Source organism: Microcebus murinus, chromosome 14 (genome assembly GCF_040939455.1).
Source record: "Microcebus murinus isolate Inina chromosome 14, M.murinus_Inina_mat1.0, whole genome shotgun sequence".
NCBI classification, from domain to species: Eukaryota; Metazoa; Chordata; class Mammalia; order Primates; family Cheirogaleidae; genus Microcebus; species Microcebus murinus.
Window position 1 is genome coordinate 16,420,948 of NC_134117.1, and position 23,540 is coordinate 16,444,487.

At 37.1% G+C, this 23,540-nt stretch overlaps 2 protein-coding genes across 7 annotated transcripts in view; one reads left to right on the top strand and one right to left on the bottom strand.

The window, feature by feature from the left end:
- The window catches only part of VTI1A (vesicle transport through interaction with t-SNAREs 1A), a 328,547-nt gene extending 322,804 nt beyond the window's left edge, over window positions 1–5,743 (bottom strand). For all 5 annotated transcript variants that reach the window (XM_076009793.1, XM_012771719.3, XM_012771757.3 and 2 more), the window contains exon 1: window positions 5,314–5,743. In XM_076009793.1, coding sequence (XP_075865908.1) covers window positions 5,314–5,407 — 94 coding nt within the window. In that variant the 5' untranslated portion in view covers window positions 5,408–5,743. The remainder of the gene's footprint in view (window positions 1–5,313) is intronic.
- A 93-nt stretch (window positions 5,744–5,836) lies between these two features.
- Window positions 5,837–22,029, top strand: ZDHHC6 (zDHHC palmitoyltransferase 6). 2 transcript variants are annotated; one of them, XM_012771655.2, is made up of 11 exons: window positions 5,837–6,077; window positions 7,107–7,581; window positions 9,143–9,234; window positions 10,707–10,866; window positions 12,055–12,216; window positions 14,224–14,277; window positions 18,582–18,749; window positions 19,775–19,816; window positions 20,534–20,679; window positions 20,774–20,817; window positions 21,841–22,029. In XM_012771655.2, exons 2-11 carry the CDS (start codon window positions 7,315–7,317, stop codon window positions 21,942–21,944), a joined length of 1,239 nt encoding a protein of 412 aa, XP_012627109.1. In that variant the 5' UTR covers window positions 5,837–6,077; window positions 7,107–7,314; the 3' UTR covers window positions 21,945–22,029. The 2 variants fall into 2 exon arrangements, with proteins under 2 accessions (XP_012627109.1, XP_012627116.1); XM_012771662.2 differs by having other exon boundaries at window positions 5,837–6,015.
- The last annotated feature ends 1,511 nt before the right edge of the window (window positions 22,030–23,540 follow it).

Consider the following 23,540-nt stretch of genomic DNA (forward strand, 5'->3'; position numbering starts at 1 on the left):
TAAATGAATAGATAAATCTCTCTCATAGAGAATAATTCCAAATAATTTATATAGATATTCATCTTCAAGAAGGTAGGGCATAACTCCCCACTCCTTAAGTGTAGGCTATGCATATGATTTTCTTCCAAACAGTATGGAAAAGGGGGGAGGGGAGGAACTTTACAGTGGAGAAACCTGACAAACACTACCTCAGCAAAGTTAACATCAGTAGTAATAAGTCATGTTGACAGTATGTGCTCTTGATCAGACGTGATGAAAATGGTGCTTCACCTCTGTGGTCTTCTTCCCAAAACCCTATAACTCTAGTTTAATGAGAAATATATGGAGCAAATCCCAATTGAGGGAATATTCTAGAAAATATCTGACCAGTACTCCTCTAATCAAAAACAAAGACAGGCTGAGAAACTGTCACAGCCAAGAAGAGCCTAAGGAGCCATGACTACTAAATGTTTTGTAGTATCCTGGTTTGGATCCTGGACTAGTAAAAGACTTTAGGTAAAAAATTTTAAATTTCTTTTTAAAAACTAAGGAAATCTGTATAAAGCATGGACTTTAGTTAATAACAGTGTATCGATATAGGCTCACTAGCTGTAACAAATGTACCATATTAATGTAAGATGCCAATAATAGGAGAAAATGGGCATGGGGTATATAGGGATTCTCTGTACTATCTTTGTGATTTTTCTGTAAATTTCAGACTGTTCTAAAATAAAAGGTTTATTTTAAAAAAAGAAACCATTACTATTACTTAGTAAGTTGTTGAAGGGAGGGAGATCCCTTCAACAATATATACACACATACATACAACATATAGATAAGTATATATATATCTATAAATATACACATATGTTTAAAAGTGTGTATATTATTCAAAGATGAATAAAACTCCTCAAATGCTCAAATTTTTAATAAGAAATAACTGGGCTATCTGTAACAGCTGAAGGCTATTTTTCCCATATGCTCAGCTGAAGAAGTTGGACCTTGCCTAGCATTTAAGAAGCCAAATGTGAGGTAGCACATTTGTGAGGTAGCACAGGGCAAACTGTCTGTGGTGGCAGTGAGTTCCTCAATTAGGATTGGCTGGCACCATCCCTCCAACTTTAACTCTCTAGGGCAACAGAACTATAAAACTAACTTTAAATCTTCTAGTAGCTGCATCTTAAGGAGTAACAAGTGGGCTGGGTGCAGTGGCTCACTCCTGTAATCCTAGCACTCTGGGAGCCAAGGTGGGTGGATGAGCTCAGGAGTTCGATATGAGCCTGAGCAAGAGCGAGATTCCCATCTCTACTAAAACATAGAAAGAAATTAGCTGGACAACTAAAAATATATATCTAAAAAAATTAGCCAGGCATGGTGGCACATGCCTGTAGTCCCAGCTATTTGGGAGGCTGAGGCAGAAGGAATGCTTGAGCCCAGGAGTTTGAAGTTGCTGTGAGCTAGGCTGACACCATGGCACTGTAGCCCAGGCAACAAAGTGAGACTCTTGTCTCAAAAAAAAAAAAAAAAAAAGGTAACAAGTGAAATTAGTTTTAATAATGTTTTAAGTTTTAATAATATTTAACCCAATATATCTAAAATATTATAATTTCTCAATGTGGCAATAGCTACATTTCAAGTGCTCAATAGCTACATGCAGACAGTACAGCTCTAGAGCCATATATATTTTAAGAAAACAGTATTCATAAATAAAAGCAGATTCCTCTAAATTTTTTCATTATAACCACCTTGCAAAGGCAAGAGAGGATCACAAGACAATGTTTACGGCGTCATTCATACATGGCTAAGTTTAGATGGTGTACGAGACAATCCTCTAGGGCTCGGCAGAGCTAATCCACTGGACTTGAGCATTTCCCTTCAGAAAGGACACCCACCTTGCCCCACACCACGTTCACTTCTCTCCTCTGATTCCCTCCTTGTTATCCTGTGTTCAAAGTCCAATTCCAATTTCATCTCCAAAAATCCCTGATTGCTCCCCTCCTTTCAAATGTACTCATCAAGAGCAATTCACCTAACTCTAAGCACAGAAAGGAAGCAAGAATTGAAGTCCAAGGTTTCTTTAAGAGTTCAACTAATATGACAAAGTCTGAAGAGCTGGGTCCTGGCTAATCTTACCAGCTGTTATCTTCAGAGTAGCAGAAGCAGCAGCAGTATCTAGCTAGTTTATCATGCACTTTCTCTGAGTAATAACTGTGCCAGCATGTTAAATGTTTTACTTCATTTGATTTTTACAACACTGTAAGGTTGAAATTCTTACCCCCATTCTACAGATGGAGGAGGCAGGCCTAGAGAGGCCAAGAAATTTGCCCACAATTGCACATCTCATAAGTAGCAGAAATGGGATTCTAAACAGATCTGATATCATGTCTGAGTCTGAACTGCTTTGCTATAATACTTTCTTGGTACATTTCTGACTATAGCCACAAAGGGATAGGATTCATATCAGACCATTCATCTCTCTGTGAATTGTGAGGTAAGCAACTAATTGCAATAAAACTCGCTTTAAGATCCTTCAGGAAGCCTGCTTAATATAATGGAACCTATTCACCAGTGGAAAGCATCCTCCACTTAGGAATTCACTCAGAGAAAGGAACTTCACAACAGAGTATTAATTGTGGTTTCTGTTCATCCATCTTCCTGACTTTGCCACAGAACAGTAATCATTAAAAATCAATTTTCAAATATAGTTCTATAAGAATAATTAAGGGACTCACCCATCTCAACAGTCCAATTACTAAAATTAGTTAAGATTCAACACTTTAGTCTAAGAGCAAAATCTTTTTATTGTTATAACATATCACAGAGCAATCAAATTCCTTAAAGTTCTAAAATGTTCAATCTTTCCTATTCTCCTGGGAAGTAACACTTTAATACATCAAACATGCACAGCAGAGAGTAAATCTCATTTCACTAGATCTACTCACTGTACTTCAATTTAAATAAGTTAATATGGTGGGGAATAAACTGCTTTGGCCAGAAAGTTTCCTCCATTTTTTAACCTTCTTAACTCAAATAAATCACAGTTTATCTTCTCTGGGTCAATTTTAGCTGAATATCACAACCACTAATGATGCTCAGTGAGAGACATTGTAATTACTTTTAATCATACTGTTTTTGCCATGGTTGTACATGTTCATTTCTGTTAATCCACAGACATACATCTGAAATTCATAACTACATCGACATACTTTTTCATCTTTTTCTATTTATCAATTAGAAATAGATTATAAATGAGGCATGCACAAGTCATTATTAAGAGAGAGGCCACTGCACTTTTAAGAGTTACAACTATTTAATTATTCAAATCAGTAAGCATTTTTCCAGTGCCAGCAATGCAGTCTCCTTTCAGTTATAACATAGCTGCTATGTTTGGGCCTTATATTATACTACAACTAAGGAAAGGTATGACTTTATTTTTGAGGTCCTCAATTCAAAAGTTTTCTTCTATGTGTTAAGAATTGTTATATTAAACTATAAAGGCAAGAAAAACTCAATTGTAACAAAATCTGTTTTCTTTGGAAGCAGTTTTTACAACTTTGCACCCAGGGATAACTTTGTTACTTTGTAAAACAGCTTCCCAATACAAAAGCTATTAGCCCAAACAAAGAAAAGTTTCTACTGCTAAAACAATTAAAAGTATAAATGAGCAAAAATCCAATTTAACCCACAAGTCCTGATATTCTGAGGCTCTGGGACTCAATTCAAAGGAAGTAGTTTCCATTAACAATAACAACAAAAATAAAGATGATCTTGGGCAGTGGAGAAAAGTAGAACTGAAGAGGTGAGGTGATGTATCATGAAGTGATGAGGCCATCAGCCACTTTCGCCACAAAAATCTCTGAGGCAGCAGAGCTCGGTGGTATATGCTACCTTGGTTCTCTCCTCTTGTTCCCTTACTTGGACTCATAAACCTCTTTAAGACATCATCCACCTCCTCCAGAACTAACTGAGACTTCAGTAGATGAGTGGGGTGTAAGTTCAGAGATCCTGGCTTCAAGCAAATATCCCTATTAACAGAAAATAGGTGAGGGGAAGAAAAACAAAGAAATAAAGAAAGAAAATTATTTTTAAACACTTAAGTTTTGGGGGAAACAAGGGAAAGGTAAAGAGAAATGACAATTTAGGTCCAGGAGAAATTATTGCTGGCACCAAGACTTGACTGACAAGGTGGGAAAGTAGGTTGCCCACCAGTCCACAGATCAATGACCATTCCCCTTTCTATACTTTATATCCCAGAGCTACAGTAGCGCCAAGTGTAGCAGCCAGATGATGGTTCGATTTCTTAACTAACTAAAAAGTAAAAATCTTACCTGTAAGTAATTACTCAAATTAAATCTGTACTTACAGAAAGATAAATCCTGAAACATCTTACAAATAAAAGTCACAAAATATCACATTTCTATTCATCAGTTCATTCACTTAAACATTTTTCTGAGACCCTAGTAAGTAGATGCCAAGGGAATCAGAGACAGCTCCTACCTCCGCATAGTTGACTGACAGTCTAGAATGGAAAGTAAGATGTGCTAAACACAAAAACAAAAACATTTCCAAATTTCCAAATAGGATATGTAAAATTTTAAGTGCAAATAATTATCCTGTACCAAGTTTTACATGAAATTGGGTTATAAATCCCCAAGAAGGACAAGAAACAAGAACTAAGGGTGGGAATAAAAAATACTAATGATAACAGCAGCTAACATACAAGAAATGGCTTTACATATGTTATGCTATTTTATATCATTTAATCTTCACAACAACCCTATGAGAGAGGTACAATGTCACCATTTACCAAGAAGGGAAGTTTAGACAGGTCAAGAAACTTGCTTAAGGGGCATAACTTCTAAGTGGCAGAGTTGGGATTTGAATCCAGGCACCCTGGCTCTTAACTCCATTTTGCTGCATACAATAACAAGAACATGATTACCATCACACCAAAACTGCTGTATATTGCGGATCCATAATCTACGTTATCTACGTACTTTCATTCATTTTTTTTTAATACACACAACTCAATATTTTACAAATGGAAACATTAAGATTCAGAGAAACACCCTCAAGGTTACACAAGTTTCAAGGAGGTGGAGTTAGGATTCAAACCCAGATGGCTCAGATTCCGAAGGGTCTTTTGACTGCACCCCACAACCGAACTTGCACTCTTTGCCCTCAACAAAGTCAAGCCCCATCGCTCCGGGAGACCGCCACCACCACCCACTCCTGCCTCGCGCCTCAGAGACACACTGGTTCAGGCCGCGTTCCACAGCCCCCGCCTCACCGCTCCCCAGACCACCCCCCGCCCGGCAGGGGCAAGGCTCTCACCAGGCGGGAGTCGGGGGACCCTCGCAATCTTGCTGGTGATCTCTGCAGTGAGGACCGCGAAGTCCTGCTCATAGCCTTCGAAGTCGGACGACATGGCTGCTCCGGAGTGACTGTCCGGGGTCAGAGCCTAGGTCAAGGCAGGGGCCTCGCGAGCGGGCTGGGGTGGGGGGGCCGCGTCTCAGGGAACCCGGGAGGTGTCCTCGAGAGCAGAGCGGAGAACCGGGGACAGCTCCCAGCCCAGTCGCTTCCTGGTTGTTCGTCGCAATCTCGGTCCTCCGGAAATTGGGCTGCGAACGCTTTTTATTTTCCGCTCAGGCTTCAAGATTAAGCAGTTCGCTAAGGAAACGCGGCCCAATTCGTGCCCCCCCAAAAGCCTCAGAAAACATACGAGTTCTCTGGGATCACTGAAGCATTTTTTCCCCCCTATAGTGTTCTGGGAAAGGGCTCCGGCTCTCCAAGCTACAGGTCACAGAAGCTTGCTTCCCGAGGAAAGTTTGAGGAGGAAACCTCCCGGAAGTGGCTGTGACGGAGGCTGCGCAGGGGGCCTGAGCGGGAGAGTAGCGGCGAGGGCGCGGGTGGAGAGACGCACCGGTCGTGGCTGGTCCCGCATTCCAGCCTCCTGCAACCAGGATTTGCTTTCCGCTTGCCCTGGACTGAGGTTTCCAAGACGGAGTCATCCCAGGAGGAGAAAATCTGTTCCGGGTGAGCCCAGGCCGCCCCGGATAGTCGATGGCTGAGGAGCGGGCACCAGGGACCAGACTGAGGTGGGAGTCGAGGCAGGGAAGTAGCCACGATTTTGGCGGTCTTCCTAACCAGAGTGGGGGCCACAGTCTCCCGAATGTTGAGAAGAACCCCGGTTGCCAGGATGTTTCTTCCCTGAGTGAGGATTTACTTCTAAACGCTCTGCTCCAAAACACGGGCGGGAAACTGAGGCACTAGCCAGCGGCATCTGTTGCGTGGGAATCTCTATTACCCATGTATCTCAGATCCTCAGTCGGAAATACCCTACAAATCTTCCTCGTGCTGTCCTGCCTTCCCCCTCCCTCGCTCCCGGAGGCACTTCCCTTTCTTCTTCTTCTTCTTTTTTTTTTTTTTCTTTTCCCCCTCAAATCTTATTCATATTCTTTCGCCTACACTCTTTTAGTCATGATTTCACTCAGGCCTCCTCTCTTTCCTTCTCCTTTTCTCCTCCCCTCCTCTCTTTCTTTGCTTTCACGCTCGCTTCTTTACTTTTGCCCCAAATAAACTGTTAGGTTAACATTTAGGGGGCAACTGCAGGCAATTGGCGTAGACCACGTCTGACTCATGCTTGGCTTAACTCAAGACTTCCTAAGAGGCAGCTTAAAAGTCCTTAAAGCGAGTTCGATGACTTGGCTTCTATTTTAGGTTCAGCTGTTACTTACTTGTGACCTTGGTCTAATCACTTAGCCTCTCTAAGTCAATTTCTGTTCTGTGAAGAAGGAAGCTGGATTAGGATCAACTCCAAAGCTCCAATTCCCAGCTCTAAAATTCTTTGTCTTCTCAAACCAATCACGAAGTGTTGGACAGTCAAGTTGAGGAGAAAGGATAAAAAAAAAACATCTATTTTGGAATCACATATCCAGTTTACATGGCATTCAAACTTTAACTGTATTTTGGATCAATCAAAAGTAATTCTTTGACAACATGCTCATCCCAAAGTAATGCACTTGTGGGATGCTTTTGTTTAGATGCTTGTTAACAAATAAATACAGTTAACAAATACAGCATATAATAAAGTTTCTTGCTGAATTTTCCCATTTTGGTTTTTTTAGGTTGAATTTCAAAGCAAGATACTGGAGTCTTCTAGTTAAGAGTTTTGAGTGCTTACCAGTGAAAATGGCATAATCTGCATTAATATTTCACAACTTGAAGGCATGACAATTAAAGAACACACATGGACTTGTGGCACATGGAAATGTGTGCACAGGAAAAGGAAATCTGTAACTATTTAAAAGTAGGAAGGCATTCTTCCTCTCCAAAATGGGTACATTCTGCTCAGTTATCAAGTTTGAAAATCTCCAAGAATTAAAGAGACTGTGTCACTGGGGTCCCATCATAGCCCTTGGTGTTATAGCAATATGTTCTACAATGGCCATGATTGACTCTGTGTTGTGGTATTGGCCCTTACATACCACTGGAGGAAGTGTGAATTTCATCATGTTGATAAATTGGACTGTCATGATTCTTTATAATTACTTCAATGCAATGTTTGTTGGCCCTGGATTTGTCCCTCTAGGGTGGAAACCGGTAAGAAAAAGATTCCTTAAGACAATGAACTCTAATAATAATCATATATTTAGTTTGCCTTATCTACTAACCAATAATATCAAATACAGCCTACTCTTGACCTGGTAAAGATTGTGTATTATTCTAATCACTGATCATTTATGCTCAGAGTATTTATTTCATGTCTGTTTGAAATTATTGATCCAAATTAGTGCTTTCCAAAGCAATTTCATTGAATATCTGCCTTGCATTGGAAAAAAAAAAATGGAGGTGAGGGTTGAGGTGGATCCCTGGCCAAAATTTAAGAAACACTGTTTATCACATACAATGTATTTTAGCTCTAGGGGTTTTTTTCCTGTACCTTAACATTTCTCAGAACTGGGAAAAACACTTTAGATACTGCTGGTTTAAGTCATAAAGGTTTAAAATCATTGCAGTTAAGTATAACGTTGGGATGTATAATATGAATCAATTTATGGCTTCTTAAAAATTGTTAGAAAGTTTATGCTTATGAATGTCCATATTCCTCCTAAAGGACATCACCTGGTAGCTTGTTAGAAACGGAGAATCTTGGACTCTACTCCAGATCTCCTGAATTAGAATCTTTATTTTAACAAAGTCCCCAGATGATTTTTAGGTATATTAAAGTTTGAGAAACATTGGTGTATATGGTGTGCTGTGTACTATTCAAAATGGGTACAGAGATGGATAAGATACAATTCATATTCTGAAAAGGTTATAACCTAGGAATGAAACCGATGCACTTGTACAGGTAACTAGAGGGTGGTGAGTGCTGTTGAAGTTAAAAGAACTGAGCATTTATAGCTGGGGACCTATGGGAGGAGTGGGAATTTCCACAGGAACATGAGGAAGAGGGCATTTCAGGTTGAGAGAATGGTAGGAGCACATGTTCGGAAACAGTGGACCCACTGTGACTGGAAAAACGATTATGTAGTACAGAGAAGGCTGAAACAAAGGCAAATCATGGAAGGTCTTGAATATATGAGAAATTGTTGGACTATAGGGAGTTTTTGTAGGTTTTCAAGCAGAGCTCTGACATAGAGTTGTTATAAGAATAATATTTTGATAATACATACTTTGGATTAGAGAGAAACTACAGTAAAGGAAACTAGTTAGGAAGTGATTAAAATGTCCCCAGAAGGGGGAGTGACAGTGATAATATCAAGGAGGAGGCAGATTTCAGAAAAGAGTATCAACTCATTCTTGAATTCCCACTCTTAAAATACTTGCCAAGTTGTCAGCTACCTTTTTTTCAAACTTCCATTCTACTAAGATTTGGGGTAGTAGGACCTACTAGTGATGATGGATTTGGGTGGGAATGGGGAAGAGAAATGAAAAATGACTTTTGAGTAATTGGGAGAACAATACTGTTCTTACCAGAAATTTGTTATTTAAAAATATTTTGGGTCAAATAAATGGACTAGAGATGCAGGTAAGATTCCATCCTTCCCTATCTCCCATAAAAGAAAATCATACCATAAGAAAGCATTTATTTATAAAGCCTGACTTATTATTTGGGTTCAGGTATATAATGTATTTTTGTTCCTATTTTGCTGCCAAGGAAAATTCTCAGGATACCATGTATCTCCAGTATTGTAAAGTCTGCCAAGCATACAAGGCACCACGTTCTCATCACTGCAGAAAGTGTAAAAGGTACCTGTCTTTCTTGCTGTTCGTTGGAGGCTGTTCAACTTGTGACTAGTCTTTTTTTGTTCTTCCTTCTGTTTCATCAGTCCTAGTTTTATCTGCAAGGTTGCCACTCTATAAAAAATATTGTCAAAATACTTGTGTCCATAATCTCTACTTTACACTAAATTATTAATCCAGATAATAAATAAATTTCATTCTTTTTTGTTATAAATGAAAATATTGTTCTAGAAAATTACAGGTTTACTTTTCCTCTTGTCCTACTAGAGCAGGGTAGAGAGTTATACCTTTAGTTTGTTTCCAGATATCAGGATTAGTTATGTTTGTGAGTTGTGTTTGTTGACTAACTTTAAATTTGTTCTGTGTCTAAATAATAAAGGAGACCTGCTTTTCCCATTACTTATTGACAAATATTTATACTTTATGGAGATCTAATAAATGAATCTAGGTGCCTATTATCACAAGTGTTTTAATATTAAAAGCTTAATGGGAAGAAAGCTGAATCACTATTTAAAAATTTGAAATAGGCTAGAACCTTTTTTAAGGAATAGGTATATCACTGAATAATAAGAAATTTAGAGAACCATTGAAGACAAATAAAGTTTGATTTGAGACCAGGACATTTTCTTCTAGCAACAGTAAGGAACATAAGCACAGTAAGACTTTACTTATTATACCACATCTTTTGTTCTCAAGTTAGCTTGCTTAGCTCAGAGATTTCATATCTAAAGGACACTATGAAAACAGGAAGGAAGGAAGTTACAAATGTTTGTTTGGGCCCATCAACCCCAGTGGAGATTTATAAGTGATTTTGTTGAGTCTCTATCATAGTTCACTGTAGTCACTGCATTTTCACGCTAGAGGAAAACCAAAGAACCATGATTTCTTTATGCTGAGCCTCTAATTTAACACATTTGTAACTGACATCTTTTCCTCAGATGCTATTGCAAAGCCTGCCCTTTCTTGTGCTGTTTAGAATTTGAAAGGAGTCACTGTTCATAATTGTTTAAAAGCTCATAAAGATTTTTCTTTCTGTTCCATGAAGTATATTTCCCCTATGACTCATGAACATGCTAGATTCCTATTTGCTTGATCTTTTTTTTTTCCCCCGAGACAAAGTCTTTCTCTGTTGCCCATGCTAGAGTGCCGCGACATCAGGCTAGCTCATAGCAACCTCACGTTCCTGGGCTCAAGGGATCCTCCTCCCTCAGCCTCCTGAATGATTGAGACCACAAGTGAGCACCACCACACCTGATTAATTTTTTCTGTTTTTTAGTAGAGATGGGATCTCGCTCTTGCTCATGGTAGTCTCTAACTCCTGAACTCAAGCAGCAATCCTCCTGCTTTGGCCTTCCAGAGTGCTAGGATTATAGGAGTAAGCCACTGTGCCTGGCCTTTTTGATCTTTTGAAGACCTAAGTTATTTAAAGTAGACAGGATTCTCTGCCTCATGTTTTATGTAAATTTTTCTTGTTGTAGATGTGTGATGAAGATGGACCATCACTGTCCTTGGATCAACAACTGTTGTGGTTATCAAAATCATGCTTCGTTCACACTGTTTCTCCTTTTAGCACCACTGGGTTGTATCCATGCTGCTTTCATTTTTGTTATGACTATGTACACACAGCTTTATAATCGGGTAAGTAAAAATGTTTGTTATAAAATCATTCATGCTAGACTAAATGGTTATCAAAATTATTTTAAGAGGTTCCTTTTGGAAATAAGCTTTCTATGATTTAGTTGGGGAAACAGGACTTTGCTTGCTGTTATGTGGGTTTCTTTAAGATGAGGAAAGATTATTTTGTTTTAGAATCTTAACCTTACATGTTCTAGTAGAAGTTGATAATTATTTTAGTACTGTGTATCTAATTTATTAAACTTCAAACTTAATAGTTATGGTAAGAATAGTGAGATGAAAAAAAGGGGAAAGAGAAAAACATAACACTGGTGCCTTCTATTTTCATCCAATCATGTTGCAAGTTATAGTCTTTTGTTTGTTTCTGGCTCCAGTGCCCTGGAAGGTGGCTCATGGGACAGATGCATACCCTAAAACATAAATAGATTAAAGCAGATCGAGTTGATTTATGGGCAAGTGGTCATGAAATAAAGTTCAGGGGTCACAAATTTCACCCTCTAAAGAGATCTGGAAAGTGAACGAGAGACACAGGCCTCGTGAGACTGTGACAAACTGGCACATACCAATTCTTCATGGAGAGCACAGCCCACATTTGATCATGCAGTTTTATGGTGTTTGGGAATCCTAGCTTGGTGATGCTAGATCTTTCAGTTTTTTAAGAAAAATCATAAAATCTAGATTTCTGTGTGAAATCTTCTGATTTTTAAATGTTGGCACCTAACTTTGAGTATTTTAAAACATTGTGCAGTCGAGGCAGTACACATCTGCAGGCCATATTTTGCCTGCATTTGGTTAATAAGCAGTAGGTATGAAACATAAGGGCAGAAACAACTGAATTCTAGGCTGTACTTGTTGCTGTGGAAGAATACTATGAATACAGAATAGCAAGAAAATGGGAAACACTGTTGCAGTTTAGATTAATATCTAGTGTTCTTTCTGCATGTTGATGTTTGTGGAAGCTACCTGACATTTTGTTAGGAAACAAAGAAACAAAAGTAAGAAAACTAACAATGATAGAATGCACATCACTATGAGCTCAAGCCACAGTGTTAATTAAAAACAGCTATGTTTGCTTTGGCCACAGTGTCAAGTTGTCATCTTTTTGATCAAGTTGTTTTAAATGTTACAGTAGAGTCCGAACAGTTACCACAACCAAGTATTTTGAGTGAGTGCTTTTGTTCTTGTTGATAGCTCTCCTTTGGGTGGAACACAGTAAAGATTGATATGAGTGCAGCCCGGAGAGATCCTGCTCCAATTGTTCCGTTTGGATTAGCTGCATTTGCTGCTACCTTGTTTGCCTTGGGATTAGCTTTAGGAACAACCATAGCTGTTGGGATGTTGTTTTTTATCCAGGTAAGTTTCTTGGTTACCTCTAGCTAAAAGTTGTCAAGTTGTTGGAACTGATTATAATGAGAAATAGATACAGACTGCAGTTAAGCATGCAGTTTGAAATGGAAATTACTTTTGGTTATTCATTAGGTAACTAATTTAATCTTCTCTGTATTCATCAGATCGTTTTGAAGTAATTTTGCCAGAATTTCTAGGTAATTGATTTAATTTTTTTAAATGCTAACTTGGAGTTATGTAGTACTTTATGGTTGAGAAAGCTCTTCTCACCTTTACAGTCTAGTCTCTCATGATCTTTGCACCAACCTCAGTTGTAGGGTAGGAGTATTGTAGAGGAGGAGTATCACTATTTTCCTTTCCTTACAGATGAATAATTGGTTCTCAAAAAGGTTAAATGTCTAACCAAAAGTCACCCTTACATGTACTTAGTTTACTAATTATTACATAATTATTAATGTTTCATAATTATTATTGTTACATAATTACATAGTTGCATAATTACATAATGTTACATAATAATTATTAATATTACATAATTATTAATGTTATCTTATAATAGTATACATTTAATAACAATAGTAATCATAATAATATAGCTAACATTCACTGAGCACTTTATATTCAAGGCACTGTTTTAGGCACTTTACATGCATTAGCTCAGCGGTCTCCAACCTTTTTGGTACCAGGGACTGGTTTCATGGAAGAAAATTTTTCCATGGAACAGGCTTTGGGGGTGGGGTGTTGTAGGTTGGGGGGGGCCATGGTGGGCAGAGCTCAGGCAGTGATGCGCAGCCTGGTTCCTAACAGGCCTCAGACTGGTACTGGGCCACAGCCCTGGGGGTTGGGACCACAGCATTAGCTCATTTAATCTGTGTAGCAGCCCTATGATTTAGATGCTATTTAATGCCTACTCTGTGATGAATCACTCTGCTAATTTCTGAAGCTGCAATATAGAAAATAAAGAGGTTACTGCCCTTAGGGAACTGACAACTAATAGTAAACAATTAACTAATACAGGGCCATATGTACACCGTAGATTGATGGACAAATTGCTCTGAGAACACAAAATAGGGAGGACCTGGCTCTGAAGGGACCAAGAACAGTTCTTATGCCTTACTGTATTCATGTAACTCATTGGAAGACCTACTGTGGGCTACATGTTGTGCTAGGCCCTTGGAATACGATGAGGACTCCTAGTCCAGGGTTGTTTTTACCGTGCCACACTGAAGGCACAGCCAGACTTCAAGGGAATGTAAAAACTCTTTTAGAATTAGAAATGCTGGGCCTGAGGACCCTGCATCACTCAACCCATTTTGAGTTCTTGCTTTTAAAATAAGCTGATTATGTTTATACTTCATATTTTCTACTAGCCTGGTACCAAATTCTTTCAAATTTTTTCCTCAGTGCCTCTAATTAGAATCATATTAGGAATAAACCAAGATCTGGCAGAATCATATTAGAAATAAACTAAGATCTAGGAGTATAAAAATCTATATGTGGAATTGGTCGTATCTAGGAAAATTGAATAATAAGGATGAATACATTTGATTTTTTAGCAAGCAGAACATTGAGGTTGATTGAAATGAGTCACTGTTGCTTGTCTTAAATAGATAACCATAAATTTAAAGTTAATTAAAAATAGTGATAGATTTTAATGGCAAAATACACTTAAATACTGATTTAATGGATTTATCAATTTTTAGTAATACTCTGAAAGCCTTGCTCAGAAGATAGTGCTTAAGACATGAATTTTGATTACAATACTAGATTCAGATTTGATTATGGGTAGGTATGATTATTTTTATTGAGAGCCATAGTAGTGCTGTGGGTAAAAACAAAGACTTTAGAGTCAAATACACCACATATTGACTGTGTTACCTAATCTCTATTATTCTTAGTATCTTTATCTATGGAATAGAGCAATAAAAGCTATCTTATAGGTTTACTATAGATATTATGATCTTAAATGAACCAAAGTAACATTATTAAATTTTACTATCGTTTAATTTCCAGATGAAAATAATTCTCAGAAATAAAACATCTATCGAATCATGGATTGAAGAGAAGGTAAATTTTAGTAATTGTTTCCTCAATATTAACGAAATACTGATTAATTAATAGACCAGATTAACTAATAAGTACCTAAAAGTGAAAACTTGGCTGCCAAATGGCTTAAGTCTTTTGCATACCGCATAAAAGGCGAATATAGGAAACATTTGATTCATTCCTGCTTTAGTTTAGCTCCCACAGAAGTATGCTTATCATACACCCTGAGTGGCTGAAGAGGCATAAGCCACACATTAAACCATCTGGCCATTATTTCTCAGACTAGAGGTGGCCTGTTTAGAAAGAAACTTCCATGCTGCTAAGGTACCATCAAGTTTTTCATAGTAGTTTTAGACTTTAGATAAGGCTCATAACATTTAGCTTGTCACAGACCTCACAACCTCCAATAAGTACTTAACATTGTGAGGTGTGATTTTAGTTTTAATTTGTGATTTTAATGTAAAACACAAATCTAGCTACCCTGCTTCTTGCTTAAACCTTCTCAGAGAATCCCAGTCACCATAGCAGGGTTGAAACTCATATCCCTGCACTGTCCAGGCGGATGACCTAAATGAGGAGAGCAGCCTGTACACCAAAGCACTGCCTGCCAGACCACACTGATTGTTGCCACAGGGGAATATTCACCCAGTATTGTGAGATCTTCCAATTTTTTTTTCTAGAAAATTTAAAGACCTAGATTTCTGTGAGATCTCCTCTGAGTTTTTAAATGTTAGCAAACAATTCAAATTACAAACAAAAAACCTATGTGAGCAAAATAAAATACATTTATTGGACAGAAATTTAGCCCACTGACAGCCAGTTTGTGAACTTTAATTTACAGCAGCTGTTTTCCAACTTTTTGGTCTCAGGATCCTTTTACTTGCTAAGGGCTCTAAAGAGCTTTTGTTTATGTGTATTACATCCATTGATATTTGCCGTATTTTCTAACAGAATTTTGAAAGATTTGTTTCATTTAAAATTAATAAACCCATTTTATTTAAAATAACATTTTTATGAAAAATAATTTTCCAAATTAAAATATAGAGAGAAGAGTGGTATTATTTTAATTGCAAATCTTTTTAATATCTAACTTAACAGAAGACAGTTGGATTCTCACATCTGCTTCTGCATTCAGTCTGTTGAGATATGTTGCTTTGATTGAAGTATATGAAGAAAATCCAGCCTCACACAGATAAGTAGATAGAAAAGGGTGGAGTATTTAATAGGCATTTTAGATGATAGTGGATATTCTTCAATATTACATTAAAACTTGACAAATAATATTTCATGTCAGTAAACTTTTTGTACTCTCCTACATTAAAATCTATCAGTCTATCTTGCTTTTTGAATGGATCTTTTACTAATACATGGTTTTATATAACATTGGGCATTGGTTGTTTGGAAAATATTGATTTGCTGGGTTATGTAGATTTTCCAAACATTAATACTTTTCATTATGCAGTATCCAAAAATTGCATTCACTTTTATCACTATCAATTTATGAGAAACATCTTTAAGTATATTGGAAAACTGTCAAGTTCATAGTGGTAGATATAACTATAAAATTCTGATTTTCTCTTGAAAGCCTGAGTTTTGTCACTGGCAACAAATACTGTCAGTTGTTTTCCTTGAAGTGACAGTCTGACTTTGTTTATTTTTGAGAAAATGCTCACCGAACACTGAAGTCTAAATAATCTTAGTTTGACTATTACCTTACTCATTCTTTTAAGTAAAAGTAGTGTTACACGAAAAAAGCTGGCTATATAGCTTGTTAGCTGACAACAGGTGTTTTCCTTGAGATGACCAATGTAGCTGGGCCTGCTTAATGTGTACTTCTCATTTTGTCATACAGAATATTAAAAGTAAAGGACATCTACTTGAGACTTGAGATTTAATAAAAACAATAATTTTTACTGCTTTATCAAGGCATAGTTATATGAAATTGTTGGTTTTTTAAAACTGTAAGTATGTATTGGTGAAGGATATAATGACTACTAATACAGTTTGGTGCCACTGTCTTCATTCCTGCTAAGATGCCAGCAATTTTATCCACCATTACAAATATCAGCACAACAAAAGGCACATGACTTCTTAGTGTTGTTATGAAAATAGTTTGACCTTGCTGAACTCTAGGAAAACATCTTAGGGACTCAAAGGAGTGTACTTTGAGAACCATCTGGCTATTAATCTCTCAGACTAGAAGAGAAGTGGCCCATTTGGAAAGGAACTTCCATCCTACCAAGGTGCCATCAAATTTTTCTTGGTGTTTTAGACATTAGCTAAGGCATGTAACATTTAGCTTGTCACAGACCAGCTAAAATGTGCTTTGAGAACCACTGATACACAAGTTTAGGTCCAAGCCCCTTTGCTTATGCATAATAAGAGCTTTCATGACTTCTCCCTTTTTATCTGCTTTCCCACCCTTCACCCCAGCTCACACTTAATAACAAATTACTCATAGTTTATATACCTTATGCTTCTGTATCTTTGCACATGTTGTTCCTTCTGCCTAGAACGCTCTTCCTTTCTTGTTGCCTTATTTCTTACCCCTTGAGACTTAGTTGATGTATCATTTTTCCTCAGGAACCATCCTTGACCCTCCCTAGACTTGGCTAAGTACTTTTTATTTTATTCTCTTTTCCCCTAACATCTCCTGCACACTTCTGTCACCTTTTAACACACAGTATTGATAGAATCCCAACTTTATTGAATGTTTCTTTTAAACAGAGACATGTCTTAGTCATTTTGTAAACTATTCTCATTTTTACAAGTTTTTCTTTGTAAATAGCCAAGATCTTTGTTCTTTGAAATTCAGTCCATTTTGAAGACTCTGAAGCTTTGTTTATAAAAAGGGAAAAGAAATTACTCTTTACTATCTGGCTGAAGATGGATTTATATAATTTAATAGATTCATATGGGATACAGCTTGCCAATTCTTTTAATTATCAATTAACATTAATATCACTTTAAATAACTGCATGAAGCTTGTCCATAAAATATCATCCCCCAGTAATTAAATATTTCAAAATATCATTTCTAATAAGCATAATAAATGTATTGACTTTAGAGTAACTTCTTTTTTTTTTGCTAATGACCAAGGCTCTTTATAAAGTACCATGCTACATCTAGAAGTTATTTTAGAACTGGTACTTTATTGCTGAGTAAAAAATTCAAATAAGTGATCATATTAAATTTATAGGAAATTTATAGAAATTACCAGACACTAAAATTTATACAATAAATTTCAATGGGATTTGTACACTTAGTTGGAGTAAATAATGTGTCTTTTTACCACTAGGTGTCAGTGAAACTTAAGAAATTTGCAGACAGTTCATTTCCTTAAGTTAAAGCTAACAATTTAAATGCCTAGGCGGGGTGCAGTGGCTAACGCTTTTAACCCTAGCACTCTGGGAAGGCCAAGGCGGGTGGATCACTTGAGGTCAGGAGTTCGAAACCAGCCTGAGCAACAGTGAGAACCCATCTCTACTAAAAATAGAAAGAAATTAATTGGCGAACTAAACATATATAGAAAAAATTAGCCATGCCTGTAGTCCCAGCTACTCGAGAGGCTGAGGCAGAAGGATTGCTTGAGCCCAGGAGTTTGAGGTTGCTGTGAGCTAGGCTGACGCCATAGCACTGTAGCCCAGGCAACAGAGTGAGACTCTGTCTCGAAACAAATAAATAAATAAATGCCTCAAATATAATTTATGCAAGCTGAATACTTATGTATATGTACATATAAATGTTTATAAGTGAGTATATCTACACATGTGATAGTATAAAAAAATGAAAGAAGGCCTCCTATACATACCTGCTGCTTTTTAAAAAATATTTTTCAAAAACGACTCCCCTGTTATACCTTTCCTGACCATTCCCATAAGTGCCACTGCCACCCACAATACGACTGTTGGTTTCTGGTACACTGCACAAAACAGTTCCATCCTGAATAAACCCTTACTTCCTCCTGAATCTCTTTATATATACTTGGATTTTTTGTGTTGCTGAACAACCATTGGGGATTTTTTTTTATATATGAGATAAAGTTAGCTAATTCTCGATAAGCCTTTATGATTGCTTGTTCCTAAAGAAACTCTGTCAGATATTCTCTGGGTAAACACATACAAGGTTGGTGTTCTGTGTCAAGTTTCTTCCTTCTTGTACTGTGATAAAGTTGTCTTTCTCTTCCATGTATACTCACATTACAGCAAGGAGGAAGCAATTTTATGAATGACACAAATTTTGAGGATTAAATGTTCTTAATAGTACATTACTGAAAGCCACCTAAGACAGAGTCACCTGCCATCTTATGTCTTTATTACCTGCAGGCTAAAGATCGAATTCAATATTATCAACTAGATGAAGTCTTTGTTTTTCCCTATGATATGGGAAGTCGATGGAGGAACTTTAAACAGGTATTTACGTGGTCAGGGGTTCCTGAAGGAGATGGACTGGAGTGGCCCATAAAAGAAGGCTGTCACCAGTACAGCTTAACAGTGAGTGTTTTTGTTCAAATAGCCCTTCCTTTTGGCCTCACCCTCTTCCCCTTAACTCCCCTTCAAACTCAGGTGACATTTTATAGTAAAATAAGTAATACATATACTTTCCCTATTTCAAAATGAATCTAAGTTAATAAACATTAAGTACTTTTTATATCATATCTCTTCTTTTACTTAAATCTCTCCTTAACTCTCTGTATCTGTGAGATAAAGTCCTGATTCCTTAACTTGGTTTTATAAAATCTGGCCAAAAACTACCTTCCAACTTAAAGTGTCACATGAACTCCTTGTACATTCCTGCCACTGAACTTTGCCCACAGTTTTTTTTCTAGCTAGTATGACCTTCACTCTATCTTGAATTTTTAAGACCAGTTCCAGTCCCACCTCTTCCATAAAGTCTAACCTACATACTCTAGACTCATCTGGATTTGGCACTTAATCATACATTACTATGTGGGAACTCATGAAATTTCATATTTTTGTTTAATTCTTGTATCTTTAACTCGACAAGATTCTAGGACAGAGACCATGCATTATCTTTATTTCCCCTAATATTTCTAACAGTACTATTTAATAGTTACTAAGTCAAAACAAAGTGAGTTATAATGATTACTTTTATTCATTCATTTAACTTCATTGTTAAATATTCTTCATTGTTCATGTGTAGTTTGTTGTCTGTGTCACTAAAGAATCAGTGAATCTCTGTGTCTTCACCTTAAGCACTAGCCTAGAAACTTCGTGAGGGCAGAGGATACCTGATCCTTCGGCCACAGTGGGCTCTCTAGGAATATACACAGATGATGACATTAGAGAGTGAAAACTAAGAAAGTCCCACTGTCAGCCCCTGGTTCTTAGTCATTGGACCTTCTTCCCATACCAAAACAACCTGTAGCCTTTAAACTGTCAGCACTTTGAAATGCTGGAAAATTGGGGGTTTGACACTTTGCTAGTAGCTGAGGAAAGGCTATTTTTCAACATTAAGAGAAGAGACTTATTTTTTTCTTTTTATATCTTCCAAACAGATAGAACAGTTGAAACAAAAAGCAGATAAGAGAGTCAGAAGTGTAAGTAATTCTTTTGCAATGATACTAATTTTTTTCCTTTGTCGGGCTTTATACTTCTGTGTAATTTTTTTAATTGCCTTTGATCAGAAACCAACTGTTGGCCTTTATTAAATAATATTCTTAGTACATTTGTTGGAATTTGATGCAGTTCACTTTTGTTTTTATTTAAATAGCTGGGACTGAAGGTTTGGAGATAATTTAGTAAATTTATATTGCCAGTATAGGAAAACAATTATCCTCAATATAGGTTGTTACGACTCACTGCTATGAAACCCATCCTTACTACTAGGTTGTCAGATATGATGGCCACTAGCCACATGTGGCTATTTTATTTAAATTAAGTAAAATTTTAAAATTAGTTTATTGGTTACACTAACCACATTATAAGTGCTCAATAGCTATATGTGTCTAGTGCTGTTACATTGGATACCACAGATACAGAACATATAGAGCATTTCCATCAGTGCAGAAAGTTCTCTTGGCTCTGCTCTAGAATTTAATTCTTAGCTATGTGCTTGAAATGAGGGGTAAAAAAAGCCTTAAGAACTGGAAGCATCAGTTGCTTCCTATAAGGGAACTGGCTGGATGGAAAACTGGGAGGGAAGAAGGCTTGTCACTGGGTATTTGGATCTACCTTTAAAATTTTTAATTCAAACTTTAAAAACCTCAGATACCATTGGTAAATATTCAAATCGTTCTTGCGATCACTGATGACAGGTTCGCTATAAAGTAATAGAAGATTATAGTGGTGTCTGCTGTCCTTTGAATAAAGGAATCAAAACCTTCTTCACAAGCCCCTGCACTGAAGAGCCTCGAATAAAGCTACAAAAGGGGGAGTTCATTTTAGCCACAAGAGGCTTGCGGTAAGTAACAGGAAGTACGACACGACATTTCTTCTTTCATGACAAAATTGACATCTAACCTTAAAAAAACTTAATTTTAATCTTTTTGTTTCAGATACTGGTTGTATGGAGACAAAATTCTTGATGATTCCTTTATAGGTATGGAAATGGAAGGACATGTTTAAAGGGCAAGACTGTTAGCAATAATTCCAAATTTTACATGAATAACTTTTATAAACAATCACATGCCAAATGCATCGGGGGAACTGCATAGAGGGGCACATGATTAAGCAATTAAAAGAAGCGTCTTATGTATTCTCTATAGCACTTATGTTTATATATCAGGTCTTTTTTTTTTTTTTTTTTTTTGAAGCTTCCCCCTTTATCTGGTTTTTAAATGATAGCTAATATTTGAGCTCATACTTAACTATGTGACAGGTACTTATATAAGTGCTTCACTTATCATATTAAAGTCCCAAACAGATCTCTGAACTAGGTACTATCATTTACATCTTATTGGTGAGGGAACTAAGCACAGAGAGGCTGAGCAGCTTGCCCAGAGCCACACACTAAAAACAGGTAGACCGAGGGCTTAGAGCTTAGCAGTCTGACTCTAAATTCCGTGCACCAAACCCCTGTGCTATTTGCTCCCCTTTTGAATGAACATTTCTCTTAAGTTATTATAAAAACTTGGAGCTTCAGAATTGTTCCTTTTTAAAGGTTCACTCAAGATATTCTTTAAAAATATACTCAGAGTTAATCATAAATTAACCCCAGCTTAGGCAATCTTGATATGGAAATTTATATGTTAGGAAAAGTCTGAAAATTCACAAAGGCTACAAGGGAATAGTTCCCTGAAACAGAGGTAGTGTGATGGTATACCAAAAACTCCTTTCATGATTGTATGTGTAGAAGTTCCCCCTGACTCCAGTTAGGAGCTATCTTTCACCATATTAACCCCTTTCCCAGATAATAGAATTTGGGAACTACCTGTTTTCTAGCTTGTTACAAGCATTTTAAAACCATATATTTTCTTCCCTCAAGCTGTGCTTACAAGAGACAGTGAAAAGGGGGAAAAAAAACCTAAAAGCTTATTAATTTGAAGTAATAGGACTTACTGGTCTCAGTAATTTCACTGCTGTACATCTGACTATTTCATCTCAGTTTCATTTTCTCCCTCAGGTGTTTCAAGAATAAGAGGATGGTTTCCTAGAAACTGTGTGGAAAAGTGTCCCTGTGATGCTGAAACAGATCAAGCCCCAGAGGGCGAGAAGAAAAATAGATAGCCGCTGTGAAAATCCAATTATTCTTTAGGTCTGCTCCATTACTTGAAAATCTTACCTATTACTAAAGAATTATGCAATGAGCCTACTCTGGTTAAGGTGTTCTTTTCCTCAAAGGTGCCCTGCCCTAGTGCCATGATTTAAATATTTTTGTTACCGTTTTGAAATGGAGAAGCCATTCTGTATATGCCTTTGAATTCCTGCCTCTACCACCTCTTCTTCCCCCTAAAAAGAAAAGCATTTCATCCAAGTAAGTTAATTGCATTTTCTCTAGGATTTTTTTATGCACTACACTCTGGACCTCACCTGCAGATACAGTTCCCCCTTTGCCAGGAGCATCTGCATGTGATACTTTTGTTTTCCCTTCAGTTGATATTTCTTATATAATATTCTAGATGTTATAGAACTAAGTTTGTCAGAATCACTATAAGCTCAAATTTTGTTACCTGTCTTTTAATAATGCAGATTTTGTCAAATCAAATAAAGGTCAATGGATGTTCTTTATAAATCATAGTTTTTACTTAAAGCATTTTTCAAGTAAGAAATGTCTGAGGAAACTGTCCCACCTGCTTTCTTCAGGGTTCCCAGAAGAAAGACTAAAAAGGTTCATCTTAGTCTCTTTATGGAGAAACTGTTCTGCTACCCTATGAAAAATTGGCATCCTATCAATATTCGTTGACTAAAATCACTCAATCAAAGAAAAAAAAAGAAAAATTGGCATCTTGAATCATGAGTCATAAGACATTACATACTCACTTCAATATATGAACTGTACTTACTAATGGCATATTGCGATCACAATGTTCTAGGAGACTTTAAAACTAGTGGTTTAAAGTGCTCATGTACATTTGAATATATCAAAGACTGAAGCTTGCACAAGTTGTAGAATCCAATACTGAAAGTTGGGCTTGTCTAAACATATGAGCCAAATCACAGAAAGAAAGAGAAAGCCTGTTTCTCTGGACTTCAGGAACCTAATCCAGTATTAATTCTATGTAAGGCAGGGAATTTGAAGCTTTGGGGGCCAGTCTTGTAATAATTAGGAATAAAAGAAGGGCACTTGAGGATACAGCAATGAATGAAACGTGACTGTGCCCCATTCCAGTAGGGTAGGAAGGTAGACAGACAAGTAAAATATATGTCAGATAGATTCATGTATTATGAAGAAAGAAAGTGGGACTGTCTTGAGTTGGCATTTGAAGCAGATGAGGGGGACAAGTCATGTGCTTCTGGGGGTATCTGCATTTTGGAGGGAACAGAGAGAACAAAAACAGGCTCAAAGTTCCGTGCATGTTTGATGAATAGGAAGGCAACCAGTGAGGTTCAGCTGGAATGAGTGAAAGATCTAAAAAAGGGCTGGACCATGCAGGGAACTGCCACTGAGTTCCTGCATACCCCTTTGTTTCAGCTACTCAAGAATAGACATTTCTTCAGCTTTTCTGGGCTCAAAGTCTAGAAAGACCATCCAAGAAAATTTTCTTTAACTCCAGTAATGGCCAGAAAAGAACACTGTTCAAGATTACTTAGAGTAACAAAAAAGGTGGTAAAGGAGAAAGAACGAGTTATGCTCAGTTGGAGTTTTGGCCCAGCTTGCGTGTG

Bases quoted from the DNA above. Each gene is read 5' to 3' on its own strand.
- ZDHHC6 (XM_012771655.2), top strand. From the start codon at position 7,315: ATGGGTACATTCTGCTCAGTTATCAAGTTTGAAAATCTCCAAGAATTA. The intron at 10,867-12,054 runs GTAAGTAAAAAT...TCTTGTTGATAG, and splicing joins ACACACAGCTTTATAATCGG to CTCTCCTTTGGGTGGAACAC. The intron at 18,750-19,774 runs GTGAGTGTTTTT...TCTTCCAAACAG, and splicing joins GTCACCAGTACAGCTTAACA to ATAGAACAGTTGAAACAAAA.